At 50.5% G+C, this 16,339-nt stretch overlaps 3 protein-coding genes across 6 annotated transcripts in view; 2 read left to right on the forward strand and 1 right to left on the reverse strand.

Annotated features, from left to right (window-relative positions):
• CARM1 (coactivator associated arginine methyltransferase 1) overlaps window positions 1–12,716 on the forward strand; it is an 82,738-nt gene extending 70,022 nt beyond the window's left edge. For 2 of the 3 annotated variants that reach the window (XM_074203412.1, XM_074203411.1), the window contains 10 exons: window positions 1,961–2,051; window positions 2,578–2,659; window positions 2,937–3,022; window positions 3,721–3,810; window positions 4,874–5,011; window positions 6,434–6,523; window positions 6,855–6,967; window positions 7,477–7,554; window positions 8,114–8,182; window positions 8,643–12,716. In XM_074203412.1, coding sequence (XP_074059513.1) covers window positions 1,961–2,051; window positions 2,578–2,659; window positions 2,937–3,022; window positions 3,721–3,810; window positions 4,874–5,011; window positions 6,434–6,523; window positions 6,855–6,967; window positions 7,477–7,554; window positions 8,114–8,182; window positions 8,643–8,779 — 974 coding nt within the window. In that variant the 3' untranslated portion in view covers window positions 8,780–12,716. The remainder of the gene's footprint in view (window positions 1–1,960; window positions 2,052–2,577; window positions 2,660–2,936; window positions 3,023–3,720; window positions 3,811–4,873; window positions 5,012–6,433; window positions 6,524–6,854; window positions 6,968–7,476; window positions 7,555–8,113; window positions 8,183–8,642) is intronic. The other variant, XM_074203413.1, reaches the window with a different exon arrangement.
• On the reverse strand, window positions 6,853–13,230 carry YIPF2 (Yip1 domain family member 2). 2 transcript variants are annotated; one of them, XM_074203415.1, is made up of 9 exons: window positions 13,099–13,230; window positions 12,506–12,651; window positions 12,346–12,426; window positions 11,841–11,928; window positions 11,608–11,724; window positions 11,340–11,506; window positions 11,071–11,253; window positions 10,871–10,983; window positions 6,853–10,671 (listed from the first exon to the last, which is right to left on the reverse strand). In XM_074203415.1, exons 1-8 carry the CDS (start codon window positions 13,127–13,129, stop codon window positions 10,879–10,881), a joined length of 918 nt encoding a protein of 305 aa, XP_074059516.1. In that variant the 5' UTR covers window positions 13,130–13,230; the 3' UTR covers window positions 6,853–10,671; window positions 10,871–10,878. The 2 variants fall into 2 exon arrangements, with proteins under 2 accessions (XP_074059516.1, XP_074059515.1); XM_074203414.1 differs by having other exon boundaries at window positions 6,853–10,668; window positions 13,099–13,229.
• A 35-nt stretch (window positions 13,231–13,265) lies between these two features.
• On the forward strand, window positions 13,266–14,553 carry TIMM29 (translocase of inner mitochondrial membrane 29). Its single transcript, XM_074203410.1, has 2 exons — window positions 13,266–13,625; window positions 13,766–14,553. Exons 1-2 carry the CDS (start codon window positions 13,346–13,348, stop codon window positions 14,467–14,469), a joined length of 984 nt encoding a protein of 327 aa, XP_074059511.1. The 5' UTR covers window positions 13,266–13,345; the 3' UTR covers window positions 14,470–14,553.
• The last annotated feature ends 1,786 nt before the right edge of the window (window positions 14,554–16,339 follow it).

Here is a 16,339-nt window from a genome sequence, read left to right on the forward strand (position 1 = left end):
CCATAAAAAACCATTGCCTATATTGGAGCTATAGGAATAAACATTGTAGGACAATATTAAGGAAGCTCCTCTCTGATGTATCCATCTTTGCCTTACATATTATTTTTTTTTAATTACATTTAAAAGATAATTTTCAGCATTCATTTTTGTAAAGTTTTTCCCCCTCCCCCTTGCTCCAGGAAGCAAGTAATCTGATATAGGTTATACATTTCAATACATATTATTCTAAATAACACAAAAATGGAAATAAAATTATAAATTAACTGATAAATCATTTAGAAAAAAAGTTTTCTCAAGTTAGTAGATGGTTTCCTGAAACTTCTCTTGTGATGTCATTTTTGTAATCCTTGCTGGTTCCAGTCAGAAGTTTTTACTAGAGGCCAGTCTGGAGAAGACAATATATCATAATGATATCAAGCTGCTGGAGTTGATGTTTTAGCTCATCATCTTGGTCCTATTAAACTAGCAAGCAAACTACCTAGGGAAAGATGCTGCTCTTTGTCTACAAAATAGCCTTGACTTTGGGAACTTCCTTCTTCTTCCTGAAACAAGAAGTATGGGGCATCTGAAACAAGAAGGCTTTTTTTTTTGGCAAGGCAATGACATTTCCCAAGGTCACACAGCTAGGTGTGTCTAAGTATCTGAGGCTGGATTTGAACTCAGGTCCTCCTGACTGCAGGGCTGGTGCTCTATCTACTGAGCCACCTAGCTGCTCCCTCATTTTTTATTTTCATACAATATTTTGATAATTATATTTCAGTTTAACTGATTTCCCCTGAAACTCTATATTTTGTTTTTATGATTAACAACATGATTCTTTTTTTCCTTTTAAAGATTTTATTTATTTTGAGTTTTACAATTTTTCCCCTAATCTTGCTTCCCTCCCCCCTCCCCCCCACAGAAGACAATTTGCCAGTCTTTACATCGAATACTATGATTCTTAGAAGGGGTAGGCTTCACAAGTCTGTAATTCACAACAAAGTTAAGGTGTACTACCACTAGAGGGAGGTCTGAGAATGAAAAGGTTTATGGGAAGCTTACAGTTTTCATCAGGATTCTTGCTCTGAGCAAGGTAACTTTGCAGATAGGTACACCTAAATACAGCAGTGGCTGCTAATTTGTTGGCTGGTTGGTCTCTCTCCTCCACTGTCTTATAGCAGCTCAATTTATTGGCCAGAACTGGACTCTAGGATCACAGTTCTTCCATCCATCTGCTGCTTAGTGGGGTTTGATGGTCAGACTACTCACTTGGTTATACCTCTAAGGAATTGTGATTATTTCTTATAATGACACAATTACAAATTTACTTTCCAAGAATGAGAGTACTTTATTCTTGTTGAGTCACACAAATTGCATAAAAATAAAACCCCTCTCTCATGGGTTCTGTCTGCTGGACCTAAGTTGGGGAGTGGGCATGGCCAAGGAAGGAGAAGGAAGTGTGGGCTTTCTCTGTTGAAATTGTGCTAAATAGAACCTGTTCCCTGGTGCTGCCTCCTGAAAAGACAAGGTCCTTCTGTAGGGTAGATTTCCATCCAGATGGAAAGCCATCTGTAGTATCTGCATATCTTTAGGCAGCTTAGCTTGGTTCTTCTTGAAGGGTGCTTCCAAAATATAATGGCAGCCTTTATCTACTGTTGTCTGTACATCTCATGTAACTGGCAGTATGGCCAGTCACTTCCTCCCTCCTGCCTCAGTATTTGTTTGTACTGAGGCCAAACTGGTGGGTTTGAGTAACTTGCTCTCCCTCATACTGGCTGCATGGTTGAGGTTCTGATTGTATGGCCCAGGGACCACCTGGTGACACATCCACAAAGATTCCTTTGCTCCAGTTCAACTTAAGACACTGGGTTCCTTTAATACCCTCAGTAATTGTCAAGAACCTTTTTGGAGTTAATGGCCCTCATGTTCTAATGTCGGACTTTTCTCTTTCTCATTTCTTTTCTCCACTTTTCATGCTCAGGAAATATGTTTCCAACCATTGGGGATGTTCATCTTGCACCATTCACAGATGAGCAACTCTACATGGAACAGTTTACTAAGGCCAATTTTTGGTGAGTCCTTTCTTCTTTCTGTGAACTTTGCCCTGGTGGCTGCCAGAGACCATGGCCCAGAGAAAGTCTAGGTTTCTTACCCTCTTACTCTGGGGATGCCTGGACCTGGTGTTTTTCTATTTCCCAGGCAGGGCTGGCCTTGCTTTCTAAATGTACTATTTTGGATGGGTTGAATTGGGTGATCTCTAGGGTCCTTAGAGTTCTAATATTGTATTTATAATATAAAAGTTTTTATCTGCTGATATAGGATAGCTAAGAGCAGTTTCCCCCTCCCATCCCATTCCTATCCTTCCCGTCTTCTCCATTTGTGGCCTCAAACCTCCAGATGAACAATATTGCCCTTGGTATCGGGTCTCCTGTTAGTTTGACTTCTAAAATAATTATGATCCTTTTCCTGTATATGTGTCAAATTTGCCCTATCCTTTCAACATTTAAAAAGTTAGACTAGTCTTTGGAAGCATATCTTCCAGAGAGGAGCAAGGTCCTCCCCATACACAGGTTGGTCAGTCTCTCCCCTTTTCTTTAGGTATCAGCCATCTTTTCATGGAGTTGACTTGTCAGCACTTAGAGGAGCTGCAGTAGATGAGTATTTCAGACAACCTGTTGTGGTACGTGTCACCCCAAAGGTTCAGCTCTCAGGGCTGGAGAAAGGGCGATGCAGGGAGAGGAGGGAGGAGGATGACAATCTATCCAGCATTTTCAGGGAAAGTTTGCCCTTTAGTTTCCTGCTGAAGCCTTGATTCTCATCATGGCCTGTTGGACTCCAGTTCATTCATTGGCATCCTTGCAGTGCTGGGCCCCCCCTACTGGATACTTACATTGAGTACTCGATTTGCCTTTTCTTTTTCCTTTGAACCCAAGTTAACTCAACTCTGTCTTTCCTAGGATACATTTGATATCAGGATTTTAATGGCTAAGTCAGTAAAATATACAGTGAATTTCTTAGAAGCCAAAGAAGGCGATTTGCACAGGTAATGTTTCCTTTTGGATCCCTGTAGATTGTGGGCGGGAGGGAGTAGGGGTGAGTTAGAACCTTGAAGCTAGAAATTCCCGCAGACCCTGGATTTCCCTGTGGAGCAGCTGTGGCTGGGGCTGTCTATCTGTATTCCTGATGACTTGTAGCTCCACACCAGGTTTCAGCACCTTGAAAACATTATCTCAAATTCCCATAAAAGCAGGAGATTTTGCATCCTAGGCTCACATTGCTATTTGAACTGTATTGTAATTCCCATCAAGTTACTCAGTAGTCCTGGGCACTGTTGAAGGGGTAGGGAACATTGCCTAAAAGACCTCCTGCTTGGGATTTGCCCAGTGCTTTAATTTTCTTCTGGCTTCTTCCCTTTGCCATACCCAAGAGGGTAGGGGGAATGGGGCAGGGGAACAATTGGCACCGGGGAGTTCATGCTTCATTCTGGACTTGTAGCTCTTCCCCTTACTAGATATTAGCAATGTTTGTTAAAAGGGGAAAGTGTTAGCCTATGCCAACCTCCTGGGGCCACATAAGCCTTCCTCAGGCTGCTGCCAATTTCTGCCTTTCCCACTGCCTGTCAGCTCACCTGAAAGTCTGCTATCCTGAAACTATCACCTTGGGCTCCTCAGAGATTGTTTGCCCTCCTCCCATGCGAGCTTTGCCTTTGGTTAACAACTTTACTTTACTCTGCCTTTCCAGGATAGAAATCCCATTCAAGTTCCACATGCTGCATTCAGGGCTTGTCCATGGCTTGGCGTTCTGGTTTGATGTAGCCTTCATTGGTTCCATGTAAGTGATGGGGGATGTAGATCAAGACTTGGGGCCTCCCAGCAAAGGGAGCATGAGGTTTGGAGAAGAGTCCCTGGCTTCACCTTCCCACTCTTTGTTGTATTCACCTGCATGTCCATCTTCAGTTACCTTCTGTGTGTGTGTGTGTGTGTGTGTGTGTGTGTGTGTATTTCAAATCTCAGAGGATGCTGGTCTGGTCCCAAGACTACACCAGGACCTTTAAGGGAAGAACAAGGCTTCTCTTTCCTACCCTGCCTCCTGGCTCCCATTCTCAGCCACAATGAGTTCTACATAGCGCCCAAAGCTGGAATGAGCTTAGAGATGCTTGTTGGGGGTGTGTGCTCCCACATAGGTCTGGGGCTCAGACAGCTGGGCAGAGGCCTGCCTTATCCTCCTCTCTCCTTGTCTTCCTCCAGTCTGTACTGCGTCTCAGGCTGGATCAGAGCTGTCTCTCCATCTTCCTCAGCCTGGCCAACATAGGTTCATCTGAGATCCTCACTGCCCTAGGCTTTGCCATGCCTGTGTATATTAGAGTTGCTCTTTCACTGTCTGCTCCCAGAAGCCCTCTTGGCCATTTTCCCAGCATGTCTTTGCCAAAACAAGATTATGACTCAGCTCCTGGAGAGACAAAGTGGCATTTTCCAAAGGGGGTGGGGGCTGGGCACTCCCGGTCAGGGACCTGATCCACTGCTGCCGCCCTTGCTTTGGTCCCTTTTTGTCACTGGTTATATCACACATTTGATGTGTCCTAGTCCCTTTTGGGCAGTCTTAGGGAGCCCATGGTCCCTTCTTAAAGTCATGTTTTAAAGATTTCATCATTGAAAGAAATACTCAATTTCATTATGCAGTTGGTGACAATAAAGATGGAGGTCCCCAAGTTAAGACCCTGCTTTAAATTATCTGCCGATTTCCCAGTTTCATGCCTAGAAGATACTCTCAGTTTCTCTCCACTCCCTCAGATTTTGCTCAGGGTCTTTCAGTCTCCCGGCACATAGTATACAGGGTCTGAGGGAGTGAACAGTGCCCACCACCCTCAGCTTCCCTATCTCCCTCTCACCAACAGAATGACAGTGTGGCTGTCCACAGCACCCACGGAGCCTCTGACTCACTGGTACCAAGTTCGGTGTTTGTTTCAGTCGCCGCTCTTTGCAAAGGCCGGGGACACGCTCTCAGGGACATGTCTGCTCATCGCAAATAAGAGGTGGGCCCTGTGGGTGAGGCGGGAAGTCTGTTCTGGAGGCTGTTGGAAGGAGTGAGAAGTGCTTCCAGAGCTGTGGCAGTCAGTCACAGTGACTTCCTCGTTCACATCCCTGTTGTCATGCATTCCCCCCACAGCCTGGCTGCCCTCCCCATAAGCTCTCCTCCCAGCCAAGTTCTCCCAGCATTTTCATCCTGTCCTCAAAGAGCACAGTCTCCAAATCTTGCCTTCCTTGCCTACACCTGTCCCCAGTTAATCCTCTCCTAATCCTCAACTGAGCCAGGGGGGAGTCTTAATTCCTGGCACCAGACCTCAGTCCACACCTCCTACCCCTATGCCAACCCCAGGGTGACACACACCACTGGCCTTTCTCAGAGCACTACATCAGAGCCTGCTGAAGTTGGGAAATGAACCTAACAGAGCCTTACCTGGATTCCACAAAGAGGAGCTCTAAGAAAATCCTGTTGTTGTTTTTTTTCTTCTGACTGGACCTGGGAAAGTTGATGGCTGGAGAAAGAAATAGCAGGATAAGAGCTTGGAGTCAGGAAGTCCTGAGTTTGAATGAATCCTGCCTCAAGTCCTACTGTAGTTGGTAGCCCTGAACACATTACTTTACCCTTCTCAACCTAGTTTCCTCATATAAAATTGAGATAATACTAACCCCTAATTCACAGGCTTCTCATGAGGACCCAGTGAGATAATATATGTAAAGTTCTTTGCCATCACTTAAGTGCTGTAGAAATGCTATTAGTCTTATTTTTATTATTATCATCATCATTTCTTTAAGTGTAGGTGAAGCACAGGTTCTAGGCCAAGTTCTACTGATAACTGAGTTTCAGTTTAACATCATTGGTCTAGCCTGTTTTCCCATGGACTCACCAAGGACTATTCTCAAACTTTTCCTGCAGCTTTTTGGGCAGAAATAAGGTGGGGAGGGGGCATTGAATTTCTAAAATATTTAGAAAATCATTCCCTTCCCCACCCAAACCTTCTCAAAGGAGAAAGCAACCTTAGAGCTATTCATGATAGAGGGCTTCCATAATTCCAATCATGCAGGCTCCTCAGAGATTGGCTTGCTCAGGGTGAATATGCCTGAGGCTTCAGTCTAAAAGAACTATTTCCAGCATCCACTCAAAGAATGTCTCCCAGGTATCCTGCTTCTCTAGGTCAGAGCCTCTAAGTTGATCTCTGGAAGAGAGACTCCCTAAGTGCCTGGGAAGATTCTAGGATGTAAAGCGTACAGTTTCTGCTTTTGTTTTTGTTTTTTATAAACTTCCTTCTCCCATCCCTCCCTAAAAACCTTGTGTGCTATGAATTGTGCTATCCTGGGAGATGGCAAGACAGAAGAGCAGTTCTGTCCCTAAGCTCTCTGGCTTCAGGAAGCCATGACTGAGCCTCTGGGCTTCCTTTCTCTTCTCTTTGCAGACAGAGCTATGACATCAGTATTGTTGCCCAGGTGGATCAGACAGGTTCCAAATCCAGTAACCTCCTGGACCTGAAAAACCCTTTCTTTAGGTATGTTTGGAGTCCACTTGACTATGAGTGCAGCCTCATCAGATTTCTGCGCCAGAAGGGCCCAAGCTGCTTGTTAGGAGGCCTGGTTGGTGGCCATCTGGCTTTTGCTTGAGGACCTGGAGGGAAGGAGTTGTTTGTTTCCCCTCCTACCCCTAAACAATAAGCCCTCTCCTGCTGGATCCATAGAGACTGATAATCCCTCATTCTCTGTACACACCTGTGGAGCTACCCTACAGCTGTGTGGGAACAAGGGCCTGGTCTGCTATGCTGCCCTCCTCATCCATGCAGATCCTCAAGAAGGAACTTTTGTAACCACTTGTGTTTCTGCCAGATATACAGGTACGACACCATCTCCTCCACCTGGCTCTCACTACACATCTCCATCTGAGAATATGTGGAACACAGGTGGCGCCTACAACCTGAGCAGTGGGATGGCCGTGGCGGGTAAAGCTTAACATTTCCTTCCCCCCTCCTCCAACCTCAATTCTTTTACAAACTGGGCAATTCCCTCAAGGGGTTCCTACCTTTTTCTAAGAATGCATTCTTGGGACAGTTCAGTGGCACAGTTGGTAGAGGACTGACCTTGAAGTCAGGAGGACCTGAGTTCAAATCTGGTCTCAAACACTTGATCCTTACACTAGCTGTGTGACCTTGGGCAAATCACTTAATCCCATTACCTTGCAAAACAAATGAGAATGCATTCTTATGCTGAAAGTGAAGAGAAAGGAGAAAAGAGAACATGTGAGAGAGAGATTGAGAATGAATGTGAGCTGTTGGGATGTTAGAAGAATCTGGGTGAGGAGGCAGGAATGGGTCACCAAAGGCCTTTTTCAGGGCATATAGGAACCAGACTTCCTAGGAGTGAGTGGTCTTCAGGCCAGAAGTCCTCAGAAAAGCCATCATGATAGCCTGTCTCAGCTGAAATCTGATGTGTTCTCTCCCCATCTCTGCAGGGATGCCAACGGCCTATGACCTGAGCAGTGTTATCGCTGGTGGAGCCAGTGTCAGCCACAACAACCTTATCCCTTTAGGTTCGTGTTCTCTTGGGGGTGGGGATCACCCTGAGTCTGAGGATGTGACAAAAGGGACTTGTGGATCACATGTTGGGGTGGTAATTCAGTCAGAAGAGCAGGGACCAGTGGCACCCGACCAATGATGGATGGGATGTGGGGCCTGTCGCCAGCCTCTCCTTCCTTTGTGGGCCCTTCAGACTGGTGCCTACAGCTCTCTTGCTCTGCCATCTTCTGTGTTGTGCCCATTTCTCTGTGCCCCCCCAGAGGCCGCTGAGCAGTGTGAGGAGGGGTGTTTTGAGTGTGTACCCTTGTGTGTGTGAGACTCCAAAGGATCCCAAGATCAGCCCAGCATTTGTCACCTTGGAGCCCTCAATCCTCTCTGAGACCCCTGCTCATTCATAGTACCCCTGTGGGCACAAACCAAGTGTGTGGTTCCTCCACCTTAGTGTACTCTCTCAGGTCAAGAAATGAGGTGCCTTTCCTGTCCCCCAAGGGAGGGAGGGCATTGAGAGTCCTGACCAGAGCCCCTAGCCAAAGTGCTGACAGCATTTCCCTTTCCTTCCCTCTCCCTGCGCAGCCAACACTGGGATTGTCAATCACACCCACTCCCGGATGGGCTCCATTATGAGCACAGGGATTGTCCAAGGTAATGTGGCAATGCCCAGGCAGGCAGGGAGTGTGTGTGTGCCCCGGCCTCCCTTCTCCCCCCAGGGTCTTCAACTGGCTAATGCTTGAGCTCTTGTTTTCTTGGGCAGACCCCTGGGCCAGCCCTCTCCCTCTGCTTCTCTGTTCCCCAGCCTTGCCTTTGCTTTCTGGTGGGGAGGGAGGTCATTAAGCTCAGAGCCACATGGGGGTGGTTTCTACAACCTAGGGTGCCTCAGGGATAAGCCCTTAAATCTCCATCAGGAAGTGGAGCCCTCAGCAGCCCCTTTCCTCCTGGGCTAATGAGACCCCCCCCCAGATGATTCCCAGACCTAGTCTAGCGATCTGGTGCCCAGGCCTCCATTGCCAAGGTAGGGCAGGCCCTGGCAGCATGGGAGGAAGTACAGATGTGAGGGAGCGAGTGGATGGCTTGTGACACAGGTCTTGTCTTCCTTCTTCTCTAGGCTCCTCCAGTGGCCAGAGCGGGGGTGGCTCCAGCACTCACTACCCAGTCAACAGCCAGTTTACCATGGGGGGCCCTGCCATCTCTATGGCCTCCCCTATGTCCATCACCACCAACACAATGCATTATGGGAGCTAAAAGTCCACCTCCGATCTGAACTGACCGCACCAGGAAACCAAATGAAGATTTCCCCCTTCCTCCCACCTTGGTGGACTGTGCCCTCTCCCTAACCCCTGCCCTAATAGGGCAGTTTTTACCCTTGTACCATAGAAACAAACACCCAGTCAGCTCCTTCTTTGACATGGGGACTTGTACACTTTTTTTATGAAATGTTGACACCTCTTCGTCTTGGCCCCAGCTGAGGCCCCAAGTGAGCAGGCGAGCGAGCGTCGCTGTATTTTACAAATTTTACAAGAGATCATGTAGTGGGAGCCATTGCTCCCTCCTATCCCCCCAACCTTGGTTTGGCATCTTCCATTACAGTTGTATGTGTGGAGCCAGACTTGGGTACAGACCCAGTGGCCTGTGGGGGGGGCTCTGTTGAGGATTGGGGGAGGAGGCATGGCCCCAGAAGTCTCATCACCTTTGCCTTTTTCCCTTTAGTCAGAGATCAACCATGTGACCAGTCGCAGGGACTAGTCAAGCTACCCCCTTAGCCTTACATGCCTCCCCAGGCGGCCCCCCCCTTTGGATGAGGGGGAGGGCTAGGGTGGGGCTGCAGGGGGTGGCAGGTGGGGTCCCTCCTGCATCTCTGGGTCCTTAAACAGGATCAGCGTGTGACATGCTGCTTTTTTTAATTTTATTTTTTTACAAAAATAACCAGTGTCAATCCACAGACTCCAGAGGCCAGGCTGGCCTGGCCCAAGCATGAGCCAGCTGCCCCTGCTGATGGACTCCGAAGATCATGGGGAAAGGGTGGGGGAATAAGGTCGGGAGGAGCAAGAAAGCCCCTGCTTCTGGCCTGGCCGGCTAGCTGAACATGCCCAGTATGGCAGAGACCTCTGCACTTGGGTGGGAAGGCTGTGGCCCAGGACCCAGGCAGCCTTGCTTCTCTGAGGAAGTCTGTGACCCCAGCACCAAAGGGTTCACCTCACACTTGAATGTACACACCAGCCCATGGCTGCCAGAAGCAGCCTCTTCCTTTTCCCCTCCCAGCTCTGAGTGAACCATCACAACTTGCTGCTCTCCTGTCACCTGTGACCCCAGAAGACCTTAGGCAATTGTTATTCCCCCTTCTCTCCCTCCCTTCCTCTCCCTAAGAGAACAGGAGGAGACTGAGGCTTTGGCCAGTACTACCAGTCTAGGTTGGGGGGGGGGGGGGAGCGATGAAATAGTACTGGCAGAAACAGAACCTAGATTTGTTATGGAAGACCCTGTTTTTCTTTGTAGTTCACATTAGGCCTGTGTATTCCCTGTATCTTAGTGTAGCTTTCAGCCCTCATAGTGTGTCATTTTTGTCCCTTCCATGGGTGCCTGGGAAGGGACCTTGCAGGGATTCCTTCTTGGGAAATAAAAACAGAAATGAGTATTGTATCACAGGCAGTTTTCTTCATCTCTAGCCTGCCCAGGCTCTTAGCCCCCATTAATAGGACAGACTGGGGCCCCCTGAAGCAGGAGGGCCTGCAAACTCACAGATTGCTCCCTCCTGCCCCATTTCAGTATGTAAGAAAATAAATCAATTTTACCCTAGAAGTTTTCTGTCCACTGGTTTCTCACAGTAATGGTACCCATTATTGCCCCATGATCCAAGTAGGCCCTAACAAGGACTAGAAACCTTGTACCCAGGTGAGGAGAAGTTCCATGTTTATATAGTCTCTTTAAATCACCTTTGCATAAAAAATAAACTTTTTGATTTGTAAGAAATGTCTTCAAACCAGCAGAATGAACAGAATGACTTAGCCCAGGATTGTCAGCTCCTTCAGTTAGTGGAGATCATCTGATATCCACTTGGCAGGGGGTACCCTGCTCTGGTTGTTTCCTTCACTCCCCGGATTATAATGGTACTTGGTCTGTCAGCTTTTCCCTAGCTGCTTAAAAAAAAAAAAAAAAAAAAAAAGTAGAAACCAAGTAGGGGAAGAGATCCCACGTTGTGCTTTTACAACCCAGTTTGCCCTATTAAAAGGGATGTGAAGCCAACCTCAAGGAAAATCGCCTGTGAAACTGTCCATCCCCTGGGAAGGGTTTGCTTTGTGACTCTATTCCTCCTTAGACACTGGTTATTCTGCTTACCTGTTCCTCTAGGAGGCTGCAGAAATCTTGGAGGAGCCAGGTGGTGTGGCCTTGAGGAATGGGGCTTGGGTCACAGGAACGGACCTTGAAGGCAGGGACTGGAAAAAATATAACTAAAGCAAGAAGTCTGAGTCAGTGTCGAGGCTACAGGTCATCCCAGCTTGCCCGTTCCTCTCTACCCTGGACAGAGCTGATGTTACCTTGCAGCCGATGGCCAGGAGGGCATGGAGGGCAACCATGACTGTGAGCAACACTGCTGATATCACCTTGGTGTCTGAACGGACAAGAGGCCAGAAGGTGAGCAAGAGCACAGCCCCTGAAAGTGACACTGCCAAGACCCCAAGAAACCACTGAAGCCCGGAGATGGGGATCAGCCACAAAATCTTAAGGGGGGAGAGAGAGAGAGAGAGTTCAGCATCCTGGCAGGCCCCAATCCCCCAGCCCCACCCTGCTCCCATGCTGCCCTCACCACAGTAGGGATATAGATGAAGAGGGAATATCCATAGACACACACAGTCTCCAGCAAGGTATAGCAGCCCACACGTTCTCTGACCCCCTTGCGCCACTGTAGAAAGCCCCAGAGTGCTGTCGGTACCAGCCATGCATAGCAGTAGATGGTGATCCCTGCGATGGTGACTGGAAGAAAAAACCCTAACCACATCAGCACTCCGGTGCCCTATGTGGGCCCCATTCTCCCACATCTGCTCCATCTTTGAGGAGAACTGAAGTTTACTCACCTTTATGAAACTGTGGGCTATAAAGAAAGGAAGGTTCTCGCCAATTCTGTAGCAAGGTGGCCAGGTTACTGCTCACAGCCAGAGTGAAAGCCAGTGTAGCACATACCCAGAAAGGCCCTAGAGAAGTGGTGGAAATAAAGAGCAGGATGTATATTAGATCCCCCAAGGGACTGAGCTGTACCCTGTCCCAATCTCTCAGAAATCCTTCAGCTAGCGAAATAAACTAGCCTTACCATAGAGGTCTGGATGATGCCGAAGACATTGTCTCACAAAGTTCTGGCTAGGTACAGGCAACAATGAACTCTTGAGCCTCTCTAGCACCTAGGATAGAAAGGAGAGTAACCACCTACCCAGTACAATTATAGCTCTTAAATATCTATTCCACACAGATCACTGCCAATGTAAGGTCAGAGGGGATCTAATGTATTCAAATCACATGATAAGAGGCCAGAGATTGTGGTGCTAGGACAAAAGAATATCCAGAAAAAGAAAATGGGGGTATGGGGAGTGGGAAAGAAAAGGTTACTTTCAGCTATGGGGATCAGGAAAAGCTTCAAGGAGAAAACAGTGGCACTTGCAGAAGAAAAAGGACTTTCACAGAAGCCTGGGGGAAGATAGCTAGGCCAGACTATTGCACGGGCATGGCCAAAACAAATAAGCTTTGTTTATCCTCTCCAAAGGCTGGTGAGGAGGGACCTAGTTTCCCACCCCGAGTCTGAACTAGTCTGGGGTCCTTACCTGATGGGTATCCACGTCAAAGAAAGACTGGTAGTAGCCGAAGGCCCAGAAGTTTGGAGATTGTTTCTCACCCTGTAGCAGCTGTAGGAGAAATGGCCCAAAGTATGTCCCCAAAACTCCCACCTAGGTCTAGGGAGTTTCAGGGAAGGCCCGAACTCACCTGAACCTGATCATTCTCTTCTAATTCTCCATCTTCTTGGTTCTCCGTGTCCACAGCCAGGCTCACATGGCCCTGCAGTTGCCCAAGGCTGGAGATGGTGGCAGCCCCTGGTGTCTCAGCCAGCAGGTCAGCAGCTGCCTCAAACTCTGTAGAAGTGACCAGCCCCGTCCGGACACCCCCCCCCCCCAAATCAGAGCTGGCCCTTGGTAGATCACCCCCCCAGGAGCCCAAATTCTAGACCTCCCCTCCCCCTCCCAGCCATCCATAAATGCGTCCTGCCCTTCCCTCCGGGTCGCCGCTTCAGCCCCATCTCTGCTTCTGGGCAGGGGACGATGGGGGAGGGGCCCGCGCGGGACTTCCCGGCCAAGTGGACGAAGCCTCGAGGCTGGAGCCGGGCCGTGCCAGGTCACCGGACCCCCCTCCCTCAGCTTCCTCTCGTGTAACGCGGGGCTCGCCGCACGCACCCCCACGGGGGCACGCACCCCCACGGGGCACTCGGAACGGGAGGCTCGGTCCCGCGGGGGCCTGCAGCGTACGGGGAGGGGGTGGAGGCGGGGCCCCGGGTCTCCACGGCGGGGGGCTGGCTCACTCACCCTGGAAGGCGAGCTCTCGGGGCGCGGCCATGGCCGGCGCGCTCAGCGCCTCGGGCCCCGCACCCCCGCGGAGCCCCCTCCTTCCCCGGGCCCGCGCCTCCAGCTGCGGGCCAGCTGCGTGGACCGGCTCCTCCGCGCCTGCGCCAACCGCATCCGGGTCAGGCCCGCCCGGGCCGCGGAGGGCTCCCGGGGCCGCCCTGCCCCGCGCGTCCTCCTCCGCCTGGCGGCGCTGCGCGTGGCCGTGCGCATGGGATCGCCCGGGGCGCCCCGCCGGGGTGGGCGCTTCCCTGAAGCCCTTCCGGTGGGGCTTGTTTCCGGCGGCGCCCGGGCCCCCGCGGAGCGGCTCGGCCGGGCCCGGCCTGGGCCGGGTGTCCTTCCGGGCCGCCGGGGAGCGCCGAGCGGGAAGACGATGGTGGCGGCCGCGCTCTGGCGCAGAGCGAGCTCCGGAGGCGCCCTGGCCGCGGCCGGGGGAGGAGGCCCGGGCCCGGCCGGGGCGCTGGCCAGGCCGGGCTGGCGGGAGCGGCTAGGTGAGTAGCGGCCGGGCCGGGCCGGGCCGGGGAGCCCGGGGGGCCGGGCCGGGGAGGCCGGGGAGGCCGGGGGGCCGGGGGAGCGGGCCGGGGAGCCCGGGGGGCCGGGGGCCCCCGCTCACGCCGCCTCTCGCCCGCAGGCACCTGGGTCCGCGGGCTGCTGCAGGACTACGCCGAGGCCTGCAAGGACGCGGCGGCGGCGGCGCGGGAGCGGCCCGTGCGGGCGGCGCTGTACGCGGGGCTGCTGGGCGGCGCGGCCGCCTGCGTCCTGCGGGCCCCGGAGGAAGCGTCCTTCGAGGAGGCGCTGCTGGACGCGTCGGGCACCCTGCTGCTGCTGGCGCCCGGCACCCGCAACCCGGCCTCGGAGGCGCACGTGCAGCGGCTGCTGTGGCTGCGGGGCCGCGGCCGCCTGCGCCACCGCAACCTGGGCCTGGGCTCGCTGCTCTACGAGGCGCCCTGCGACCCCGAGGCCAGCCTGTACCAGGCGCGCTGCCGCCACCTGCAGCCGCGCTGGGCCGACTTCCCGGGCCGCGTGCTGGACGTGGGCTTCCTGGGCCGCTGGTGGGTGCTGAGCGCCAAGATGCGGGACTTCGACATCAACGAGGCCGAGTTCCGCCACCTGCCGCCGCACCTGCGCACGCTGGCCGAGCACCAGCTGCGCTCCGAGGCCAACGAGCGGCTCTTCGAGCAGAAGTACCTGCCCGTGGTGCTCACGGAGGACCAGGTGGACCAGGCCCTGTGGGAGGAGCAAGTCCGGCAGAAGGAGAAGAAGGACAGGCTGCTGCTGGGCCAGGCGGCCGGCCACCGAGGCACCCCACTGCGGCCGCCCGACCAGGGAGCTTGAGGGAAATAAACCGCTTTGGCTTCTCTTCTCTCTGTCTTCCCATCTTTTTATCCTCCGTAAATAAAATCGGTACCGTTTGGTGTGCCGGATAAATCTTGCTTTGGTTTTCCTCAGGTACCAGCTAGGCTCCTCCTGTCCCTTTCTTGTCACTCAATTTGGGAGGAAATCAGCTGCTACAGTAAAACAGTCAAACACAGACCTCTGCATCCCCCCTTTCTGGCCCCCAAATCTTCCTCTTGTCTTATCTTCTCCATTATCTTTAAGGATGACTCCACAATCCCAGACACTGAACTTGCAAGCACATTGTCATCCTCCATTCCTCACACATACCCCCACCCATTTCCACCTTCTTAACTTCTATCTCCTCTTCTCTGCTTACTGCCACTCTGCTGCTACAATCCCTTTTCGGCTCAGTATAGGACTCCTGCCCAACCCTGTCCCAAGTATCTCTCTACTTCAATCAGTTCTGCAATCAGCTGATCTTTAAGTATAGGTCTGACCCTATTACACATGCCCCCCCCCCCCCAGGAAACAACTTTGGGGCCCTTACTTCAAAAAACAAATTTAGAATTCATTGTTTGGCTTCTAAAGATTTTCGTAATTTGACCCCATAATTTGGCAGGAACCTTTCCAGCCTTCTTCCTACCCATACTTGGAACTTTTTGTTACCTTCTGATTTCTCTAGAGTCCTTTAGGTTCCAACTAAAATGGATTGTTTTCTATGTGCACTAGCACATGGTCTCCTTCATTAGACTGGTAGTTCTTGACAGCAAAGCCTGTTTCGTGCCTTGATCTGTATCTCCACACTTAGCAGAATGCCTACCATTGTCATGGAGTTTGTTAAACTGATGTTCAGTCAATCAATCAAGAAGCAGTTATCTATGATATCTGTAGCTTGCTGGACTTCCAAATGTTAGGAATAATTATGAAAAACAAAAGACAGTCTGTTCTCCAGGAGCTCATGGTCTAATGAGAGTGAGATAACTTGCAACTGTTTATAAAAACAAGATGTCTATGTGTAAATGGAAGCAATTGCTTACTAATGGTTAATGGAAATATTGACAAATGAAGTGCTGGTGAAAGCATTAGGGGGAGCTGGAGACTGGGAAAAGTCTCCTGCAGGAGCAGAGATGCAGGGAAGAACATCTTTGGGTGATGTTAAGGGAAAAAGCCTTTGTTCCAGATAAACTACACTGAAATCTTCTGCTCTCAGCCTTATTTTGATCCAAAAACTCAGTAGTTCTTCCATTTAATTTCTCTATGATTCTGGATTTCCCAGGGTCTCGACAAATGAAGGCATTAAATCCTACATGATTTCTGAGGATCATTCCAGATCCCAGGCCTCTTCATAAGCCCAGAAGCAAGAACTTGCTTGGTATACCATTATCTGTTGCTTTTTGAGAAATTCTTTTTGAAAGACAGTGTTAACGATTATCCTGACCTTGCTTGCATATTCATTTTCTTAATTTTTTTCCAGGACTCATATGCTTCCACTTTTAAATACCATCATTATTTTTCTCCTGTACCTAGAGTTACCTTTATCTTTATGGGTGAATCTATTTCATTTTAGAATTTGGTAACTTTAGTTTTTACTTATAGGCCTGTGGGATTCCCCTGCTGCAATTTTTGTTTTCTGATGCCTTCCCATACTATTTCTGGATTTTGAGAGCCCCCAAGGGGAGCCTGGGAAGCAGAACTCTGAAGGGAAACCACAGTCTTGCTCCTGGGTTTAACTGTGGTAAGTCACAGGTTAAGAGAAGCTTTGGATGACTTTGCTTTGTAGCATAATTCTTCCCTCCGCTTTATACAATTACATAACATAAGGGTCTCTGCACAGCCTTCCACCTCCAAGGCTCTGCATCCCCAGCAG

Source organism: Macrotis lagotis, chromosome X (assembly GCF_037893015.1).
Source record: "Macrotis lagotis isolate mMagLag1 chromosome X, bilby.v1.9.chrom.fasta, whole genome shotgun sequence".
In the NCBI taxonomy this organism is placed as follows: Eukaryota; Metazoa; Chordata; class Mammalia; order Peramelemorphia; family Peramelidae; genus Macrotis; species Macrotis lagotis.